This window comes from Pyxicephalus adspersus, chromosome 2 (genome assembly GCF_032062135.1).
Source record: "Pyxicephalus adspersus chromosome 2, UCB_Pads_2.0, whole genome shotgun sequence".
Lineage (NCBI taxonomy): Eukaryota > Metazoa > Chordata > Amphibia > Anura > Pyxicephalidae > Pyxicephalus > Pyxicephalus adspersus.
Window position 1 is genome coordinate 22,247,040 of NC_092859.1, and position 22,017 is coordinate 22,269,056.

Sequence of the window (22,017 nt, forward strand, 5' to 3'; positions counted from 1 at the left end):
AAAACAATTACAGCATGCCTCTAATACTCTCCAAGTTAATTTTATAAATTTCCAATGGTTCCTGTGTTAGAAGATTTTTTTTAAACAGATGAAACACACAAACTGTGTTGAGCAGGCCATGAAGTATGGGATTTTAAGGTGATTTTTCTGTGCCCCTTTCCCCCCGGGTTAGAATTGTCGTGCTATTAGATTTAGGTCATCAGTGATGCTTAAAAGGACAGTCCCATCACACTAAGCTTCAATAGCTTAAAAATCATGTCATACAAAATCAGGGACCTGCAGCTTTTTTTTTTTAATTTTATTTATTATTTTTATTTTATTGTTAACATACACTCATTGTTAAGAACAAATGCCATTTCACAAGCACTCCTGCAGAAGGACTGAACAGACTTGCCAGCAGTGGGAGTCACCAAGCCAACAGGTCTATGGTGTTTAAATGGGGAAAAAAGAAAAGCCAGAACAGGTAACACACAGTTCTGGAGACAGACCTTGCATTTCTTCTATTAGCTTTGAATATTCCTATAAGATGTCATAATAACCTGTACACTAAGCACCCGATAAGTTGTTAAAAGTTCCCACAGATCTTTTTTTTTCAAATAGTCTCATTGGGGTCATATTCTCTTCTTAGTACAGGGAAGCTGCTTAACTTTACAATCACAGTCTGGGGTGATTTGTGAACAAGATTGTATTTCTCAACTACAAAGTAGTCTGCAGAGAGGTCCAGAATATTGCAGCATTCTCTGTAAGGAATAATTGGATTGTACAACTGGCTGAATTGAATTAATCAAACAATCCCCTGCCAAGTACAGTTCATATATACTAAGCAGCCTTTATATAACAGAGCAGATACAATTTGCTCAACATGTAAATGTTTATATCACACTATGCCTGCAATTTAAGTTTTGTTTAAAAAAAAATTTGGTATCATGTAGAGAGCCCATTGTAATATTTTTTTTTTATTAGGAGAAACGAATCAAGGATTTGCCTACTTCGGGAATCCACTAAGCACAGTAAAACAGTGAGCTGTGATTTATAAGTGTGCCCCATGTGTATTTTATTTGAATTTAACTGCCAGGTCTAGTGTTATTTTTATGAAATAACACTAGTTTTATAATAAAACATACATTTAAAATAAATTATGGTATAAAAAAAAAATGTTAAAACTTAAGTGATTAACACATATTAAAATGCCAGCACTTGTCGTTGAAAAGATTACTATTCCATTCTGGGACTGCCCCTTTAAACTTTGTGCATGGTCTTGTTGTAGCAAAGCATTACCTCTGCCGGTGTTAGTGACACAAGGAATGACGTGCCTTGGCCGCAATCCACCCTACCTACCCTATACGAAGAGCACTATCCTTGTTGTGTGGGAAATAATCAAAGTCTGCCTTGTCTGACCCTACAAAGAAGCCAGGTTGGGCGGACAACCTTTGTTCTGAACAGCAATCGCTGGTTGCGTCCTGCAGGAAGCGGGGATTCAGGACTGTGGCGGTACCCGAAGCTGAAAGAATGCAGACTTCCTCACTGTGAAGAGAGAAAAAGGCATGTCATTTCACGTAGTATTTTCGCTGCAGGATTACAAACTGAGGCACAACAGACAATACCTAAATCTGAAGATTATTCTTTTTATTATTGGTCTTCTCTGGGTCCTTTTTTTTTACCTCAACATTGTAATACAAGTGCTCTAATTTAAGCACTGAGTTTGCCCTGAAGTTATGCAAATAATAAAGAAATATATATATTTGAAAATTCCTAATCAGACGTTATTTGCATGCAGCCTGCCCTAGTTAATGGACACGTGCTATGCCTCAATATTATGAACAAATAAAAATCAAATGAAACAAAAGAGGGAGCCAGGGACAGAAACTGGGGAGAAAATTGCTAAATGACGTTGATGTCTTCCAGCCAAGAAATAAGGGTGGGGACATCTGACTTGTGCACATTTAATTCACACTGTGAAAAGCTCACAGTGTTGACTGAAATCAAACTTGCGATTGCATTTTTAGGTCTGACCACTGGGAGAGAGGAAACTAAAGAAAATGTTCTCTCTTGCATGCTGTAGTTTGAAAAACTAATCTTAGCCTAGGCAAAGTTATAGGCTAGAGCTCAAGGATGCCTTTTTAATAATAAAACAAAGTTTTTCAAAACAAATGACAATGCTAATGTATTTTGTGACTTAGGGAATTTGTGTATACTTAAATTGTTACATAAATATACTGAAGAGTCCTTTAAAAAACAAACAGGTGGGTTAAAGATCCCCCTTAAAAAACTGGCATTTACCAAGAAGTAATTTCTTCCTATGGGATACTTATTTGTTTAGGTGCACAAGGACCTGGTAACTGAATTGTGTTCTGTCAATTGATTAAGATTTACTTACCAAATACTGGTGGACTCACTGTAGCCAACAACAGCATGGCAGCCCAGGGCCTTGGCATGAGATTTAATCTCCTGACGAATTTCAGCCCACCAAGCATCTCTGGTTTCCGGTTCATCTGGAGGAAGAGAAAGAATAACCTGATTGCCATGGAGGAGAAGTTTACCCTCTAAGCATTAACATGTACATCACAGCCTGTAATGTAATAACCCTAAGAGGAGAAATGTCCTAGAACAAACATAGGATTTAAATACACAAAGATGGCTGAAAAGTGTGATCACAACTTGGAAAACAAAATATCAACTTTATATGGCAACGTACAAGAAGAAAAATACTGATCTTATCAAAGTCCTTCTTTGGTTGTTTTAAGAATAGCCATAAGCTCATACATCTTTTGGACAAAAATAAGAGAGCACCACTCCAAATTAGTTCAGATAATTACAGTGAAGGGTACAGTTAATACTAAAGCACAGCAAAACATTTTTGCTGATTGTGGTAACAGTTTGGAGAAAGACTTTTTCTGTTCAGGGAGGACAACAGTCCCATTTACAAAGCCAGTGCCATAATGATATGAATAATGAATATGATTTGTTTGGCATGAAGAAACTCCAGCCCTGACCTCACCCCTACACAATAAACACATTTAGGATGAACGAGAATGCTGACTGTGAGCCAGGTCTTCCTATTTAACCTGACCTCACAAATGAGCACAAATTCCCACAGACCCTCCAAAAGATAATGGAAAGGCCAGGTCTAGAAGATTGGTCTCAGAGGGGTCCATGGCTTAGTGTTATGGTCGGGTATCTGCAAAAATTGTCTGTGGCTCTCTTCAAGTTACCAATGGGAAAGCATAAAACAGAATAAGAATTTAATTTTATTTCATTCAGTGCTTTAGTTTCTACTCTATGTTCTCGTGAGGTGGCTATTTAATAGTCAAGCTCACAGATTGCATTAAGTTTGAAAGTGTCATGGCTCATTAATGTTTATACTTTTGCATTTGGACAATTTTTGGATTTGTAATACATACCATATATTTTCTGAAAAACAATTACAATGAAATTTACAGCCTTTAAAGATTTAGACTTGCTGTAAAATTATTACACAAGTATTTTTAAGCATTTGCAAGCGGCACAAATTCTAGGCAGGGGGCAGTAAATTGACCCAGAACTACATGTTACTTTATAAAAAAAAAAAACATGGCACTGATACGGCCTTCTACTGCTTGAGAAATGAAAGATAATGAACGGAACTGTTCGGTCCAATGTTAACCTGTTCAAAACTATAGAAAAATTACATATTATAAACAAGCAGTATTTTTGAAAAAGGCCAGTCTGGATCTCTCTAGCTACTAGTCAGTCATGTGAAGCTAATCCTGCTCAAAGATCACAATTTTGGACCATTTCAGGCTCAAGCCTTTTCAAACGAACAGGAAAGTTTTGGAAATATGTTTTGCATGCAGCGGATCGTGGCACTGTTCCCAAAAGTGACAAGTTGCTTTTGGCTGCTCTGTTGTTGTCTGAAGATTCGCACTGCAGCTGAAGCCGCGTACAAAAGGGATTACCTGTGGTGGAATTTGCCATTCCTGACCCCACAGCTGTGCACCTGGGAGATGCCAACCACTCCGTTTCCCACTAAGGGTTTGAAAGGGCCCTATTTCCAGTCTACTTTCTTTCAGTTTCTAACAGCTCAGAAACAAACTCTGATGGTCTTTTATAATAGAAGAGCTGCAGACTACCAGATTCTGTTCAGTGCTTCTGTGGTCATTTTTGAAAATTAATTTCTTGACAATGTTTACAATTCCAGTGTCTGTTTTAAAGTATGTTTTCTGCTAGTTCACAAAATGTAAATACTTTAATGTTTATGAACTGGGCATAGTTGCAATTTAACAAAATGTTTAGGAAAAGATGATGTATGCCACAGGCAGCTCAGGAATTTCTGCAAAGAAAAACTGTACCGTCCACTGTAAGTGTACAAAACAAAAAAGAAAATATTACAAAATAATACTGTTTGCCATATTGCATGCAGAATGGACAGAGGATAGAAGGGCCCAGCCATGTCTTTTCCAGGTACTGGCAGAACGTATGTGAGCACACAGCATCCTTTAAACTTCATGAAAATACTTTGGGTAAACAATAAAAGTGTGCAAAATAAAAAAACTTACCAACCTCAACATTTTAACACCAAGTTATAAGCTGTGTATATGTTACAAGCTGAGCTCCAAACACCTAAATGCACACATGAAATACATATATGTACACGAACTTCCATGTCAAAAGATCTGCAAAGCTCTTCATCCAGTCTTGTGATCCAGATAGATATAGGTAAGAAGGTGCTAAAATATTTGGTAAGTCCATAGTATGGAGAACAAGAATTCTGAAACATGAAGAGACCTCAGAAAAGCTTCAGGTGAATGACAGATGGTGAAGAAAATGAGCAATATGCTCATTTAGGAGAACGTTCTAGCATATTTTTAGAATCACATACACTAAATAAACAGCAGGGTGAAGCTAATTTCTCCAACCTATTATCCCAAGACTAGTGGACAGTATAGGGATTACAAGAGAGCCACACCAAAGGTTTCTCAAGGAATCCCAAATTTGTTTATTCATCATTATTGTCCAAAGAAAGTTTTGGGGGCTACAAGGCTGCCACTGCGTCAGGGGATAAACTATGTGCTTTGTTGGACTTAACAGAGGAATAAATTGGCCCTTCTATTCTAAAAAGATGCGTGGTTGAAGAGGAACACTTTAACCCTCTAACAACCTATAAGAACCAGAAGTTTAGGCCCTGATGAAGAGGGAACCTTGTAATCCCCAAAACGTTGGATTGTTATCTACTAGACTTTTTGTCTATTTAGTGTAACAAAGGTATCACAAGACAAGCTGAACAGACCTACAATTTTTTGACAGATAGAATACTGCACATATGTGTCTTTCGACCATTTGTTTAATTGTCAACTGGAGTTTAATTTTAATAACTGCAGAGCGACTGCCGGTGAATGTAACCCCATCTACTGGGTATGTCTGTGTATGGTCACAAGCAGCTGAATGTAAACTGACACGAGCCACACAATCCACAAAGGGGGAACCATTGTAGCATTTGAGCACTAAGCAGTTACAGAGACACTAGTAAGAATTTTGGGAAGGGAGGAAGGAAAAGCAGGGAGGGCAGGTGGTCAGCAGACTACACAGGGATCCCTCTCTTCTGGGGCAGCAGCAGAAACTGAGTGAGCCGGGTATGGCAAGGCAGTTAGCAGACAGGAGCCACTGATGGGTAGATTGGTGCATGCTTGGGCTTGGTGAAAGAACATACAGAAACTATGGCAGCTCAGTGAAATGAGGACACAAAGAATCGTTCCTACCCCACAACCCACCATTTCTCTGCACACCAAAATGCTCACATCTCTCCCCTTGTCTATGAAGGGTATACAGGAAGGCAACATTGTTATACCTGAAAGAGTAGGGGGCGCGGGGGGGGGGGGGGGATCTTCATGTCATTTAAAAGGTGATTCTTTGGGCAACAGATCCAGTTTTCAAGATGAAGCATAAAAGGTCACCTAAAGAATTGAGTGTCTATAATAATCACATTCCAGGAACCTTACAATGACATGACCTCCTAAAAATGTGAGAAGAATGGTGCTTTTCAATCATTTAAAGCTGAACTCCAGATAGACAGCTTCACACAGAGCTCAGTGCTTTAATTGCCACAGATTCTTCTGCCTTCCAGGGTTTCAGATCAGAGTCATTATTTAGGTGCCCACATCACTACTTATGTGACACTTTCTATTAGCTGCCCATGTTAGACAAGCAGTGATAGAACACCTTAAGGATGACCCTGCTCCGAAACTTTGCTTTCTCTTTTGCATTTTCTGTCAGGAGAAAAGGTAAGGTAGGCATTGGCGACATGTATTGAAAGAAATACAAAACAGGTCCAATATATGTATTGCATCTGTGTATTTACTGGTTTGCCTGGAATTAGGATTTGAATTTCAATTATGGGAATTAATAGATAAACTAATTTTGAGAAACTCAAACATCACTCCATAACGCATCTGGTGGCAAGACTTGTTGACTTGACTTTTACGTTGTGAAATTCTCAATAAGCAATGCAGCCACAGAGTAACAATTTTACATACCCTTAAGTACAGGATATGCACAATATTAAGCAACCAGGACTGAAGTACAAAACAGCGCTCCACTTCTGAGAGGTCACCGGATTCACAAGACTACAGGTTGGTGGCTACTACAATGAAATAACTTGCACTTTAGTTTTTAAAGCCGAACCCCATGTTACTCACCTGTCCCTGTCTGTAATAATAACAGGCCTGATCATGTTTTCATGGCACTTTAGTTCACCTCTATTCAATACCCACCCCAAATAATCATGTACCTCATTTCACATTACTTATAACCTATCCTTTCCAAGCAAAAACTAAGATGTTAAATGATATGAACCTCAACTTTGATGAAAAGGTTTTAGGAAAACCTTTCCCCTCCCTGTAGAAAGAAAAACAGGTATTTCTCACTCTACACTGGCGCGCTGAGCCCCTTGTCCTATATTTGCCAAAGCTGCTCCCTGTTTGAAAGGTGACCATCTTTAAACCCCGGGCATAGAGGACCTACATCTACATAACGCAGTTCTCTGAAAACCACCCACTGCAGGTACAAAGGATCACTAGATCATTTTTATTAGATTAAAAAAAAAAGCCAACTATTACTGTATGCTGTGCTTCTTTAAAAGGACTATGAAGTTGATTTTTTACTTTATGGTTTACTTACTTAGGCTTTAATTCTGCACCATCTCCCAAACACTGAAGTTACTCAGTTTTGAGTGAAGCAACGCCATAGCCTGTGACAAATATGGAGGCCCATTTCCCACAGATGATCTCACAGGAAACACCAGACTTGGACAATGGTCTGGCAAACAGCTCCCAAAGTTTCTTTTTACGCTCTGGAATTTCCATGTGACAATTAGGCAGAAGTAACAGAATGAGAGGAATTAAAAGATTTGCAGCAGATGGGGGCAGAAAAGCATGCTTAAGCCGACAATTCATGGTGAGTTGTCATCCCTCTTGGGATGTTTTTGTGACTTCTATGGGGTAACATTGAACATGAAATCCATTCCCATCACACAGTGCATCAGCGGCCTGCCGTTATCTGACAAACTAATCTGCTCATTATGGACTTGGAGATGGATAAAAGCATTTAAGTAAGTTAAACGAGGTGGCAGTAAACTAATGTTCATTACCTTTTCAGCAGGACTGGTCAATAAAGCCATGTAACTGGAAGAATGATTGGGCAGCTGTTAAAACACAGCAACCATATTCATCAAAGAGAATGCAGAAATTCACCCATCCAATTTATGTTCCAGAGCTGTCAACTTCCATCTATAACAAAACTAAGACACAATGGACACATGTCTGGGCCTTGGAATGAAACTTAAAAATGCCAGGACAAAAACTGAAATGTGGGCTTGTGTACTTTTGTATTCACTGATAATTCAGTAATTTGCTTTTTTCATCCTTTGTTATATCTCTGTGCTAATAATAACCTGCAACCTCTGTATGGCCACTTTCTGTCTACATGCACCATAAAGACTGAATGGCATTTTTCATGGCGGATTTTCTAATGCGACAACACTGGACCCTGTCTGTACAATGTGTGTTAAATAGACTAATTGTAGTCTTTATTAGAAATTTGTGTGACAAGGTGACAATCAAAGAGCATAAACACAAGACAGCGAAGGAGCTTTATAACAAGAAGTGCTGAAAAGAAAGGACTTTTGCAGCAGGCTCAAAAAAATGCTGCAAATGATTGAAAATCAGTTCTGAAATGCCATACACGTTAAAGCTTCTAAAACATTTTAGTTATTGGGTTTATGTGTATTTTAAATAGGACTTCTGGAGAGAGCATTTCTTTCCTAACAGATTCATTTTAACAACTTCCAGACCCAGTGTTTTCCCCAGCCCTTTTACCACCCGGCACTTTTCAGCAACCACCCGGCTGTTTTTGGATGGTTACTGATGAGTTGGGTCACAATACAGGGGCTACCACCTGCCTACAATTTCTTCCCACCCAGCTTAAAAAAAATGTCTGGGTTGAGCACTGCAGACCTACCCCACCAAAAAAAATATCTGCACTGGGCTTAAGATTTGTCATAGCACTTAATTTGTCCCTAGAAACTTGTGCCGTGAAATAAAACGAATATACCAAGTTAACGGCAGACGGACACACTGGAACATTTTACACACTCTGCTTTTTCTAAGATTAAAGATACTTTTAAAACAAATGACCAGTTAAATATTTTTTTCCTTCGCTTTGGAAAGATTGCAATTCTCCATATAAATTGTAAATGATAGGAAATGGAGTAGCGCATACATCAGACAGGACATGTAACACACAGCTGGTCATTGGGCGTTACCAGAGCAGCAGAGTGGTCAGTGCAGGGAATTTTGAGCAATCTAGACGTTCACTGAGCAGCCATAATTTTTGTTGTTGTAGAAATATAGAAGTTTCATGAAAGGACTAATGCAATACCTGCATTGTAACTATTCCAGTCTAGCAGTTTGTAAGATCTGGTGTTACCCATTATCCCGACAAAGGCTGGGTTTAAAACAGCAAATTAGTAGGTCAGTAAGAGAAGAGAAGACAGTTCAGACAAAACTACAGAAACTGAAAAGACACACAGCACAGTTAATCAAAGTTCAGGGGGGGAGACAGAACTCGCCATGGCTAAATGTATTATTTTGCAATGTCAGTTCTACATAGTGATCAAGAAAATGGCTTTTACTAAAAAACAAAAAATTTAAATTAATAATTTCATTCCTAGTTATTCTCAGAACAGCAAATCTGCATGTACCATACAAGTGAAAGAAGACTATTTTGATGCTGGTCCCCGGGTAATATCACAAAACAGATTAGATTACTATTTTCAGGCTTTTTAACTTCATTTCTTACCTGGTGATCCAGGTTTTTGACCTGTCAATAACATATTCACTGCCACCCTAAGCTCTACTTATTTATACTTCTCCCTCTTAACTCCTCTATTAAACAGAGAGAAAGAGGGTTTTCTAGTTTGTTTTCTTAGGTTTATATATCCTTTATGACTGGAAGAGCCAGATGTGTAGGCAGCTTTCATCTAGATGATTCCTAATCGAGTGACATGCATTCCTGGGAAAGACCATATTGACCCTATTTTTTTTTAAGGAACCAATCTGAGGTATCCATTTGACTAGTACCACGAAACATCTCCTTTTCCTATTCCTTGTAACTCTGTACCAGTTGATGCATCCTGATAAAAGGGAAAAAGTTCTTACAGGACAAACATGTCCCTTAGCATAGGAACTGTAATTACCTGCTAACGGATGAAACAATAGTTCATATACCGACCTTATCCTCACCTATGCACTATTTTGTCCTATCTGCATAAAATTAAATGAGTCAGTCATAGGAGGTGTGCGGATTCAGAAGACAACAAAATGGTTTTGGGGCGTCACAAAATATAACTGGAAACTGACCGAAACAGCTGACAAAAACAAAAATATGGTTATGTTAGTATGCCTTTTTTAATCTTATTAATCTTTTCCTCCATAAAACTTGTATCAATATCAACATGTGTGTGTAATGTGTAGGGAAGGAAAGCAAAATGGCTGAAGAACAGACAGGTAACAGATCTAACAAACAAAACTTGCACGGTGTGAACTGTTTCAGTTCTAAATTAACCAAAGATCTCAAGTGATGTATTAGTATAAGAAAAAGAAAAATTCTTAGAAGGGGAGAACAAGGTGGCTTTGTTATCACCGGCAAGGCTGAAAAAAAAATCGTATTGGGTAAAGCATCAGAAGTGGCTCAACAGACGTACCCGGATTGTGAATCCGATCCAGCAACTTCACTGATCGAGCGCTGACTACACCACCGACATGAACAAGGAAGCCTGGAGGAAAAGCTGTCAGGGTGAAAAATGGGAATTCCTACAAAACATGTTAAAGAGATAAGACAGTGATTAAAGTGTAAAAAAAATAAGGCTTATTTCAAAATGTTGAACTCTGGGTTGAAAAAGCAAAGTCTTCAACAGTAATACCACTGCTGATGATGCAGCAACATTACAACACATTGCCTTAACAATCACAGAGAATCAAAGAGAATGACTAAAGTAATTTTGCCACATAATGCAATGCTGTCATCCCTACATACCAGCCTGCTGACTGGACAATATAGGGTCAGCAGCAGACTGATACGGTCCTTCCTCCTGTTGGATTGCCTCTTTGCAAGCAGCATGCGTTAACTAAATTACAGAGACCTTGTTGCAAAACTCTTTTGAAAATCCATTTTTTTTTTTTACTTTTGTGACTGTGTCCTGAGAATAGAAAAGTCTTTCAGTTTTAATTCTACACACACAGTAACATATACCAGATATGTGAATCAGATGTTAAAACATACATAGATGTATGAATCCTAATATAATGTGCACTGGCAATACAAATAGCCTGATTTGCTCTGCCACACAAATATGTAATAAATTCTATAATGAATTGCAAGCCTGTGATTGCACCTTTCTTTAGCAGAGTTTACCTGTTCAGAAAATATCAAATGACAGACAACACTTCACGATATGGCATAGCATAAAATCCAACTTACCCGTTGCTCTAGAGCTGTCTGCGTCTGTTGACGGAGTAATGTTTTAAAGGCTCCACCTTCCCTTCCAGCACTTCCGCTCCCCATTCCTACAGAGTGAAATGATGCTCAGAAATAAGACACACAGCCAGGCCTGTCATATGGAGAACTAACTCTACACTAGATTTGTAAAGGTCAATCCAACATTTCACTGTCAATGCAAGCTAAAGAAAGGTCTATGTTTACCCATTGGAGAGGAACACAGGGACACATTTAGTTTGGACTAAATACAATGTTCCAGCACACAGGAAAATATTCATTTCTTGATGGTCACCTATAAAGGCAGCTTTCAATAAATACACTGAAATTGTAACAAGTAGATGTTATTTATCAATATATTCTAAATTTTAAAAAAAACTGTCAGTGCTCACGACAGCCACCAATTAGAGTCTTCTTTTTTAAAGGTCATCAAACAAATGCAGCAACATCTGACCTATGCATTAGAAAAACAATGTTATGTCACGGGGCAACACAGAGAATAAGATGAGGTTACAGGGATCTCCTGCAATGCCTTCAGGTTTACTACACTGGAGATTTCACTATGCACACACGTCAGATGATTTTTGGCAAGAGGTGTGCTCGTCTCAGCAAAAATCTAACATGGGTACGTCATTCACCCATCAGGACAGATCCATGAACGACCAATGTGGAACGATTGCTATAAAGGGAGGAGAGCACTGGATAGAACGGAACTCTCCAAAGAACAGAACCGGCACTGTATGTACAGCACTCGTTCGTTCATCAGTCACTTGAAACGACCATGAAAGATAGTTTCCAGTGACAAAACATTTACACGTGTACACTGTCTAAGATGTCAATATACCAATTCCATATATTTATTACTTTACTGTGTGAGCACAGTACTCCCCCCTAACAATGCTCACATCTGATTCCCCCCCTTGGACGGGTCTATTTGTGGCTATGAATAATTTACCAGTTTCATTTATTAGAAAAAGATGAGGACACAATCATGCAAATTCTGGCCTCTGTGCAGTTCTTGCCAATGTTTATAAATGTCTAACATAGATCAGCTTCTCTCTACTTGTTATAAAGTTACAATGAAGACTACGGAATTGCTTCCTTTTGTCTGCAAAAGACGGATGTTTTATTTTGGGACAGCATGACACTGAAATACTAATAGGTGGCTGTGGGCAACACTGACAGTTTTATTGGGGGGAAAAAAAACACATACGGGCAAATTTGACTTCCCTGCTTGGAAAGCATTTCTATCAATATTTCAGCAATAGAAATAGATCTAATAAGTCTCTATGGTTTTAAAATCAAATCTATACTAGGGGGAAAAAAACATTGCTACAAAAAGGCAGAACAGGTTGTGTGAAGTGTTGTCCAAGGCAACCAGATCAGCTTTGATTTTTTTAACCTACCTTTAAACCTTGAACTCAAAGCACGAAAATAAGTTAAACATTGAGAGTCAAAGAAAGCTGAAAACACCTTAAATCTGACAAATAAAAATTAAACTGCATTTAAGATTTTGGAAAATCTGCATACACTCTTACAGCAATGCTGTGGATGGATGGATGTTTTGTGACGTTTTTAACCCTTGCCTCACCTTGCACTTTTACGTGCGTTATCTCCAGCGGCTGTTACAGCTAAAATTTACCTGGTTGCTTTGGTCAAGGCAATGGCAGCTGCCAGTATGTTACAAAAATCTGCATTTATAATTTACTTATAGAAAGGTAATGCAATGAATTCTAATCCTACTGAACTAGGCAGTGACTGAATAAGGAAACACTACTAGGCCTAGTATAAGCCTTTGCTAGGTCTGGAGGGCTATACCATCCTAATGAGGCAGATGTGTGAAATGAGAAGGGGGAGGTATGATCAGCAATATATATTGTGTGTCTGATCCAAAATGTGTTCAGGAATGAAGGCGGCAAGAAAGGGTCCCCTATGCAGGACAAAAATCCTGGCCTAGGATTTAAATGATTAATCCAACCCAAAACAAAGTAACTTTTTGTAGGGAAAAGGATTGGAGTGTAAAGCATAGAAATCAATCCAGACAATAATACAAGAAGCTATTAGGAACGGACTTCCAAAAAGTTTCAGTGGTTCCAAAAGTGTCCAACTTCATCAGGGTTTAATTATATTAAACAGGATTTATATAGCGCCAACATATTACGCAGCGCTGTACATTTAAGATTTAGATATATTGTGCAGGAGGGATCTAGATGAATCATTTACTTCTTCCAAGTGGTTAGGTGATCGCTTAGCTTAACCACTTGACAGCATTTGTTATTTAGGTTGCTGCAGAAAGAGAGACCTGGATAGGCTTCTAGTTACTTTTCACTAATGATAGCTGAAAAAGGAATCATTCATCCAGATCACTCCTAAGCACAGATATTGGGGGACACTCATACCACCCTCACAACAAGCTAGATGTCAATTTTTTTTTATAGACAAAATTATATTATTTAAACCTATTGGGGCTAAAACTTAATGGATTTAAAACATTTGGAACTCCTTATCATTGTACGCTTTCATAAGGCTTGTGTAGATGGGCAGATGGAACTTGCATTTAAACAGTTGCAAGAATTCCTTCTCAGATACACGACCTCCAAGTATCATGAAGCTGTTTTAATATGCCAATAAACACATAAGAGGAGACCAGCAATCAAAAGCCCATGTACATAGACCCTGAAAAAGTTCAGAACTACTCAGCCGTCATCACAAAAGCTCTGGTCACATTGCAGAAAAAAGGATATAAACTATTATTTAATCCATATTTTTAGCTATAGGTGGGCTTAACCTTGCGTTGTGTAACTTAGTAGATGTCTCTGTACAGGTAAATAAAACAAGTTACAGGGAACATTCAGGGAAATATTCTGAATATTTGCTGCAACCAATACTAAGGTTGTAGGCTGCACTCACGCATGTAATATTGTCTCATCTGCAGTGTAAATTATTCAGCAAATAAATGTCTCCAGGAGGTGTTGCTTAGCAAGGAGAACTTCCCATTTCTCTTCTGCATACATGTAGAAACCTTGTTTTAGCAAACACTGTTTTGCTTTACACTTATTATAGTACATTGGGTGGCAGAGTGTAGGTATTAGTTGTCTGGCCATACACATGTTTAGTTTTACCCTACATTATTTCAATTACATATTACAAAAACTAAGATTTTATGGACAAATGTTTTTTATATCATGCCTAAAATCTGCATTGGATTAGGAAACCATGTTTAGTTATTTGTATACACCATCTGTTGAGATAGTAACCTTTTGTAGTTCTCATAGACACTTTTTTTGTTAAAGGGATGTAATACAGCATTACACAGCCGCAAATACTAAAATATCATTTTGTCTCATCTGGATTATTTAAACTTTGTGGTAGCTCAGTTGCTACCAATGGCCTTGATAAATTTGAATATCAGATAATATCTGCATGGAATTTGCTTGCATGTATTTTCCCTGGGCACTCTGGTTTCCTCCCATAGGCATACTGGTAGGGTAATTGGTTACTCCCCAAAACTTTCACCAGTAGACCTATTAGGTTGTGACCTGCTGTGATCGACCATTGGTGACATGACTATGGATGGGGCTGTGTAATATTTTGGCACTAAAAAACTACATGAACAGTAAAGAGATAAAAAGTTATCCAGGAGAATCTTAGTGTGTGTCATACAGAAGGTGTTTTACTAGCTGAAAAAATATGTTGTCTGTTATGTAAATGCATGCAAAGTCCACTTGTAACAACAAACCAGAGAATGTTTTAAGAAGGCAACACCAGAGTATAGTCCTACCTTTGGGACATTGCAGAAGCAGTAACTAATGGTGCTGCTATCTTATGACCAACTGTGGTTAGTATCAACTAGACATAACAAGAATGTAAAAATGTGTTATAGTATCGTGCAAAAGAACACCGTTAGCATTGTGATGCAGTTTGAATGTTTCAACAAAAAAAAAAACTGCCAAAAAATCAAAACACGTGCTTGTGAAAAGGCAGCAACCGAATGCAAAAGGTGGGCAATCCTACCAGCCGACAGCAGCAGCTCATCACTGAATGACACAGACTTCCTCAATGGGCTGGCACGGCTAGCAGGCGATGGGGACGTGCCAGAGCCCAGCAAGTAGCTATAGGACCCTCTCAGACTCTGGGGTTCACAGATAAGGGAGGGTGTGCTGGGGCACATGAAAATCCTCGGCCCCTGCAGGGAAAGTGCTGTGGGGGGTGGCAGACAGAGAATGGAATGTTCAGGTGGAAAAGGAATAACAAAAAAAGAAAGAAATAAAAAAAAGAATACAAATGATAAAACAAATGAAGAGGATATAACAAAGAAGGGAATAAATTACCAAACACAGATTTATACTGCTTGCTTTAGAATTGCTACAAACAGTGTACATGGCGTCTTCATGGGGCACAACCATCAACAAAACTTGTCAGTGAAGTTATCAAAATCATGACCATATATATAAAAAGAATATGAAAAGTTTTGTGATTGAAATTTTTAACCAGTTTGGTTATATCCAGAGTGAAAAATAACTAGGATACAATACACTATAGTGTAGTTCATGCTTTTGCATTTTTGGCAGAAATAGCTTTAGTCGTTGCTCTGACTATGGATTTTCTATGCTAAAATGTATTTTTTGAATGGAGATGCTTTTGTGATGAATTTGATGTTTTTGTATATATTGAATCTGTGCACCTAGCAAACAGCTAATAAACTCCTCCTTGTATAACAGCAGGTTTTTACAAAAGGTTTGCTGGAGTCTTTAAAGTACCGTTAAGCTTTTAGCAGTTAAACGTTAAAGACAATTCATTATTGGAGTGCTGCCACGCAAACTGTAAAGCAGGCTTTAGTAAGCTTCAGTACTACTTGAAGCTTGCACACAAGGAGGCATCACCAGCATGCTATAATTCAGCAAGTTCCTAAATAACATCCCAACACAGCACCTTTATACATTTTGCCCTACCAGTATTTAGTCATAAGACTTCATAGTAAGACTTAGTTCTATGATTAAGTATAGGTAGTACAAAATGCGTCAAGACACTTTTATGCTACTTTGAATCGCCTGTGTTGGGATGGGAATAAAGCACTAGCTGAACAGGACTGCTGCTGATGATGAATCCTTGTTTATATTTGTTTAATTTGTTGGGGCTAGAAAAGCTCCCAGGAGCTGGTGGTATTGTCTGTATTGAACTATGAGACTGGTGCAGTTTCCCTAGCAGCATCAGGGCTGGGCAACTACAAGCTTCTTGAAGACTTTCTGAACAGCCTGTTTAAAAGATCTGTGTTTAATATTGCTAAAAACTGGAACTAAATGGTACCTAAAATGTTTCAACAAAATGCTTGAATCTTCATGAAAGTTTTTATACAAGCGGAATACAATTTAAACAAAGCCTTGCAGATTTCAGAAATGTGATCATCATTTACCACTGGGAACATTCAGTGGTAAAGCTGAACTCCAGTTCCCCTAACTACCCATTTTATTAAGCTATATCCATTGCTATGTGACATTCCACCCCAAGTCTTCTATCTTCTCTATACAGCAGGCACAATGCTTTATCTGCCCACATTAAAGCCCGTATGATGTGGACACCACCTATTGGCTGCCCTGTTCCCTCTCAGCATCCAGGGAGGATGTGAACAACAAAAGGAAACCAGTGGGGATCAGCTAGTGCAAGCACAGGATTACTAGCCTCCCAGCACTTGTAAATGGAGCAGGAGAGCAACAAGGACCATGAACTTAGGTAAAAACACAATGGTTCAAAAGGTAAGGAAGACAAAAACAAAAATCTGGAGGTGTGAGAGAGAAAGGTTTATTTTTGCATGGGTTGGCTTTGAAGAAAGCACACTGAATTTATGTGTTAAAGTGCCACTGAAACATTAATGCAATGCATGGATTTAAACGTTGAACCAAGACCAGTACACTTATGATGGTTCTGTCAGAGGTTATGCTCCTTCTTCCAGTCTCCAAGTACAATGGCTCCAACTTACTCAGGATTAACGAAATCCAACCACCCATTATGGGGTATGTAGGTATTATTCTATAGTACAACTGACACTTTTATGTCTATGTTTTAAACTTTTTACTGAATGATGGGACATGAAATTTACAAATATTCTGTATTTTATGCACAGACAGTCAAATAGAGTTATTTTTTTTACATGAACAATAAGAGAAACCATGAGTTTTTACGCTATTGCAATCTCTAACAGATTTTTATAATATATAGGGCCAACAGGCAATAGTATGCCGTGGTATTGTTTTTACTACGATTTGACAGAATCTACACACTCCAATCAACACATATTACTGAAATAATGCCCCGTTGTATGCTTGACACAAGGGATCTCAAAATCCCACAAAAACCCGGTCAACCCAAAGAGTATGTTTCAGTTGGGATGTTTTATGAAAAAAAAGTCACCTAATGCTGGGATCTGCCATCCACAAGCCACTATGCGCTGGCTCATTATCTTTCATTCTTCATAATATAATAAAAACAAATTAATTTTTTGGATGGTGAGAGCCAAACTGTAATTTTTCTTTAAACTTAGTGCAGGGATGCCTGAAGCCTCTCATAATGGGCACTTCAAGTGTAAGATATGAGAACCCTTGATAAATGGCACACAGGTTTTAAGATAAGGAAACTCTAAAGAAAATTGTGGTAGTACCTTATATTGGACACACCAGATGTGCTGTGTCAGAACTTTACCTTTCTAGCATCCAAACACTTAAATATCAGACATGAGTAAAACTATCTTTTAACAGACAAAATGACTTCACACATAAAGGTGTAATGCAATTTTTTTTTTTTTTTTTTTTACAAAGAATTTACATGACTTTGATAACTTCACAAAAGGTAAGGGTGCATGGAAAAATGACAAACCAAGAGACATAAGGAAGAAATTAAACATAACTGGGTGGATGTGTCTTACCAGTCTTAGGTGTCAAACTCAAATCTGTGTCAGAAGAGGACGACTGTCGGCTGTAGGACTTGGAAGGTGAAAAGGAATAGGTTTGGTTTTTCAGAGGGGTGGAGGGTCCTGATGAATGAGCATTTGGATTTAGCTCTTCACTGAAGGGAACCCTGCCAGAAGAAGGGGGAGAAATAATAAATAACCCCTCACAATGGAAGCAGGCGGAGCACAGGACTGCCCCTGAGGAAGGTGCGTTGCAGTGAGAGGGCTCCCTTTGGTGGAGCTGGCTGGACATCCCATGCACTACACATAGCATCTCAGAGCAGCTGTCAATTAATGTGTCCCAACACCACGGCCAAATCATCACCAAAATTAAGAGAAGAAGCAAAAAGTAAAAGAAAAGAAGCAGAAACTTTCTGAAGAATGTAAGACAGTGTTGTTCTGATGATCGCAGCAACAAATTAAAAGAAATGTTAATTTTTCTGCCTGTTTCCTTATCATCCAGCAATATTATCGTGCAGCTAAAAGAAAAGTAATAGCGTTTTCTATAGCTACATAGTCACTTACCTGCCGTGACATCCTCCATTTAATGATGACCAACCCCCCTCCCTCGCCTCTGGGGTTGTACAAATGCACTGAAGATCAAGTTTGTTTGCAGAATATATTTGTTTTTGTTTTTTTGGAAACTTGATAGAGCAAAAAATATTTTAAAAGGCAGTTTCCAATGTGGTTGTGTTTTTTAGGAAAACTCTAATGGTGATGTCTGCTGCATATTCCCTTACCTGTAAATCCAGAATGGATGGGGGTAAAGTAGGGAGCATAGCCAAGAAGACAGCATAAGTATGGTGGAAACCTTTCCATCACTTGCTGGGCACAGCACATGTGCAGAGCTATGAATTTAGAACAAGGGTAGTGAGAACATGTCACAATGGACAACACATGAACAGACCTGAGAACTTAGTGCAGAGATCTCACTAACAGAACCGTTAAGAGATACAACTGGTATAGCCCTCCAGCATTCACCAAACACTGGAATATCAGCAATGGAAGGGCCTAGTTTAAGTGGGATGAACATGCTTCCTAGAAGAGTGTGAAGCTGAGAGTCAGTGGATCAGAGTTTTGAACACCCCATATGTCTTCAGACATCAGAAGCACCTGCCTACACTCCCTGCCTTCGATCTGTCTCCCCCCAGCTCTCGTACCAGTGTAGATGAGGGTGGGAACAGACACAGAGAAGTTCTGAGTGAGCCGGGAGCCAGAAGCTGTGTGAATGGGACTGTTGTGGGTCGATCGATATCCATGGCTCGGTGGTTGGACCAGCGGTGACCTGAGAGTGGCAGCGGGGTGGAAGAAAAGAAAGAACAGGACACACAAGTTCTAGAGGTTAAAGAATGGTTAAGGCAGAAATTTGGTTAGTGGAAGGAGACCCCCCCCATCCTTGAAGCATGCAAGTAGAGGAAAGGGCAGAGAGGCAACTCTTGTGGATCTAGGCAGAAATGTCTATGTAGCAAGAGGAAAAAGAGAGGCTGAGGAACCTTTATCATACAGCAATAAAAGTGGAATCATTTCACATTTTTATCATTAAAGCAGAACTCCAGGCAAATGCAAAATTTACAGTCCAAGAATGTATAAAATAGTAAAACAACTCTGTCTCTATACTAAAAGTATTAAATGTAAAAGAATTAGCTGGATACCTACTGGCCCACCTGTCAGCAAGGGAAATCTTTACCTACTTGAAGACCTCCCTGCACTGCTGCTATCCAACACTTCAAAAGGGAGTGCAAGAACTGTGAAATCAGGCATTACCAGACTATACAGTGAATTGCTGTGGGCAAAGGGAATTGGAAGGGAAAGAGTTTTAAAAAAGGCCCACAGTTTGGACCAATGTGATAATGCTCCTAGACTGTGAGCTTTTTGGGGTAGGGTCCTCTCCTCCTCCTGTGTCGCTGTCATTTGCAACCCCTACCTAATGTACAGTGCTGAGTAATATATTGGCGCTATATAAATCCAATTTATTATTATTAATAATAATAAATAATAATGCCAACTCACATTTCATAACAGACTTTAGACAGGGAGGTGGCACAGGAATCTTCAGGTGCAGATAGCATGATTGCTTTTCTTGATATATAACTATATGGAACATCACTTGCAGGTTAGAAAGTTCAACTGTGTATCAAGCCGTTTGGCTGGAGTTCCACTTTGTAACATCACTACGTTCACAACTTGTTTTCTGCTCTGATGCAAACAACACACTTTGCTCTCTGATTGTACAGTCTCAGTACTAACCCATACACAGCTTGAGGACAGATTGTTAGATCAAAGAGTAATATGTGCAGCCTGATAATATCACTTTATTCACTTATTGTCAAGCCATGTTTTCTGGATATCCTTTATCCTGAATCAGTCATTTTAATTGAATCCAAACCCAAAAACTTAATTTGTCATTTACTGCAGCCCACTAGTCCTGCTCGTAACACATCCTTTAATCTCTTGGGACAACACTTACTCACTGCACTTTATAAAGAAGCAGAGCTGTCAACCCGCTGATTTTTTGGAGATATCAATTTAGTGCATAGGAATATACAAAGACACTGCATTTCTGGTAAATTAATGGGTACCTTGTTATGCTGAAAAGAAAACTATGCAGTCACTCCATCTAAGTGCTATAAACTGCAAAAAGATTCCATTTTTGTTCTTGGGTTTAAATACACTTTGATCTGTGTACTGATAAATTACTATTTGTGTTATAGGAAATCCAGAAAACTTGACCTGTTTGGGTAGTATTAAGGAGACACTTGCCCATGTTGTCCATACTGTAAAGGCAGATCTACACCATTATTTAGAAATACACTGCACAGTACATTATGAGATACACTTAGTGTATGAAAAGTTATTGTTTATTTTTAATTAAAATAATTTAATTAAATCATCAAATTGTAGGAATACAGATAATTGTTGAAAGAGTTTCCCTGATAAACAAAGCAGACTAGAAAATTGTCCTTGTTAGTCTGGTACAGAAGACTTGTGTCTGGCGTCACTGCCAGATTTTTTGTAACTACTTTATTTCTGGACTTTGTTCATCATCGATTGCAGAAAATTCAGAAAAGCATTTCCAGAATTCTCTCTCATGTACACCCAACTCACATTTTATATTTGTAATTTTTGCAAAATTTAAACTACAAATCCTCTTGTCATCCACCACATCTGGTGGATGTATTATTTCTTGATGACTCCAGAGGCAACTTTTTGATCATGCTCATCTACTCTGGGGGAGGGGGGGCAGGATTTGCCAAATTGCCTATCCTCCTATTCTTTGTAATTTTTTAGGTAATAAATTAAAGTTTCAGACACAGACAGACTGCTCAGGTACCTTAGGCCTCCATTTTTTTGGTGTGTGCATGGTTAAAAATTAGGTTAACCAGTTCAGCTGACACCCCTGTAGAACCCCTATGGATCAGAGCCAGGTTTCTGCTATAGGTCTGATTATTTGATAAACTTTATGAATACTTAGGGAAGATTCAAACCAGAAGTAGAATTAAGAGATCCCATGTGGCTCCTCGCAGCTGGCACCTTGTCAGCCACTAGGCAACTTGCACCACAGAGCAGGCGGCAGTGAGAAATACTAAACTGTTCACTGCTGCCTCTATTTGTTTTCTTTTGGTTTGTCACAGGGAGAAGGCAAAGAAAGTGGTGCCGACAAGCCCAATAACCTTTTGTTTATCAGCAAAACAAGAACCCTGTATAATTTATTAGGTCAGAGATGAACCACAAAAGACAAGTCACACCATGTACAATATACATATACTTACTCCTTCAGTTCTTTACAAGGGGAGTGACAGGCTGGAGCGAAGGGGGCAGGGTTGGTGAGCTTATCCAGTGTGCATGCTGTCCCTATAGCCCGCACAACCAATCCAGACTCCCCCTCCAGATCAAAACACTGCAGGTAGCCAACAACAGCGTTCCCCCTCATCTCCAAAACCTTCAGACCAATCTTCCTTTGCAATTCACCTGGGGACAAGAAAAAAATTATTAATATTATTACACAATATTAATATAGTGCCAACATATTATGTAGTGCTGTTAAAATC

General features: G+C 38.7%; 1 protein-coding gene across 7 annotated transcripts in view; it reads right to left on the reverse strand.

Annotated features, from left to right (window-relative positions):
* C2CD5 (C2 calcium dependent domain containing 5) overlaps positions 1–22,017 on the reverse strand; it is a 47,981-nt gene that overhangs the window by 19,460 nt on the left and 6,504 nt on the right. For 3 of the 7 annotated variants that reach the window (XM_072399918.1, XM_072399916.1, XM_072399915.1), the window contains exons 7-13: positions 21,739–21,937; positions 17,945–18,096; positions 15,040–15,225; positions 11,011–11,096; positions 10,235–10,343; positions 2,378–2,492; positions 1,339–1,524 (exon numbers count right to left, since the gene is read on the reverse strand). In XM_072399918.1, the coding sequence (XP_072256019.1) occupies positions 1,339–1,524; positions 2,378–2,492; positions 10,235–10,343; positions 11,011–11,096; positions 15,040–15,225; positions 17,945–18,096; positions 21,739–21,937 (1,033 nt within the window). The remainder of the gene's footprint in view (positions 1–1,338; positions 1,525–2,377; positions 2,493–10,234; positions 10,344–11,010; positions 11,097–15,039; positions 15,226–17,944; positions 18,097–21,738; positions 21,938–22,017) is intronic. The other 4 variants (XM_072399921.1, XM_072399919.1, XM_072399917.1 and 1 more) reach the window with 3 other exon arrangements.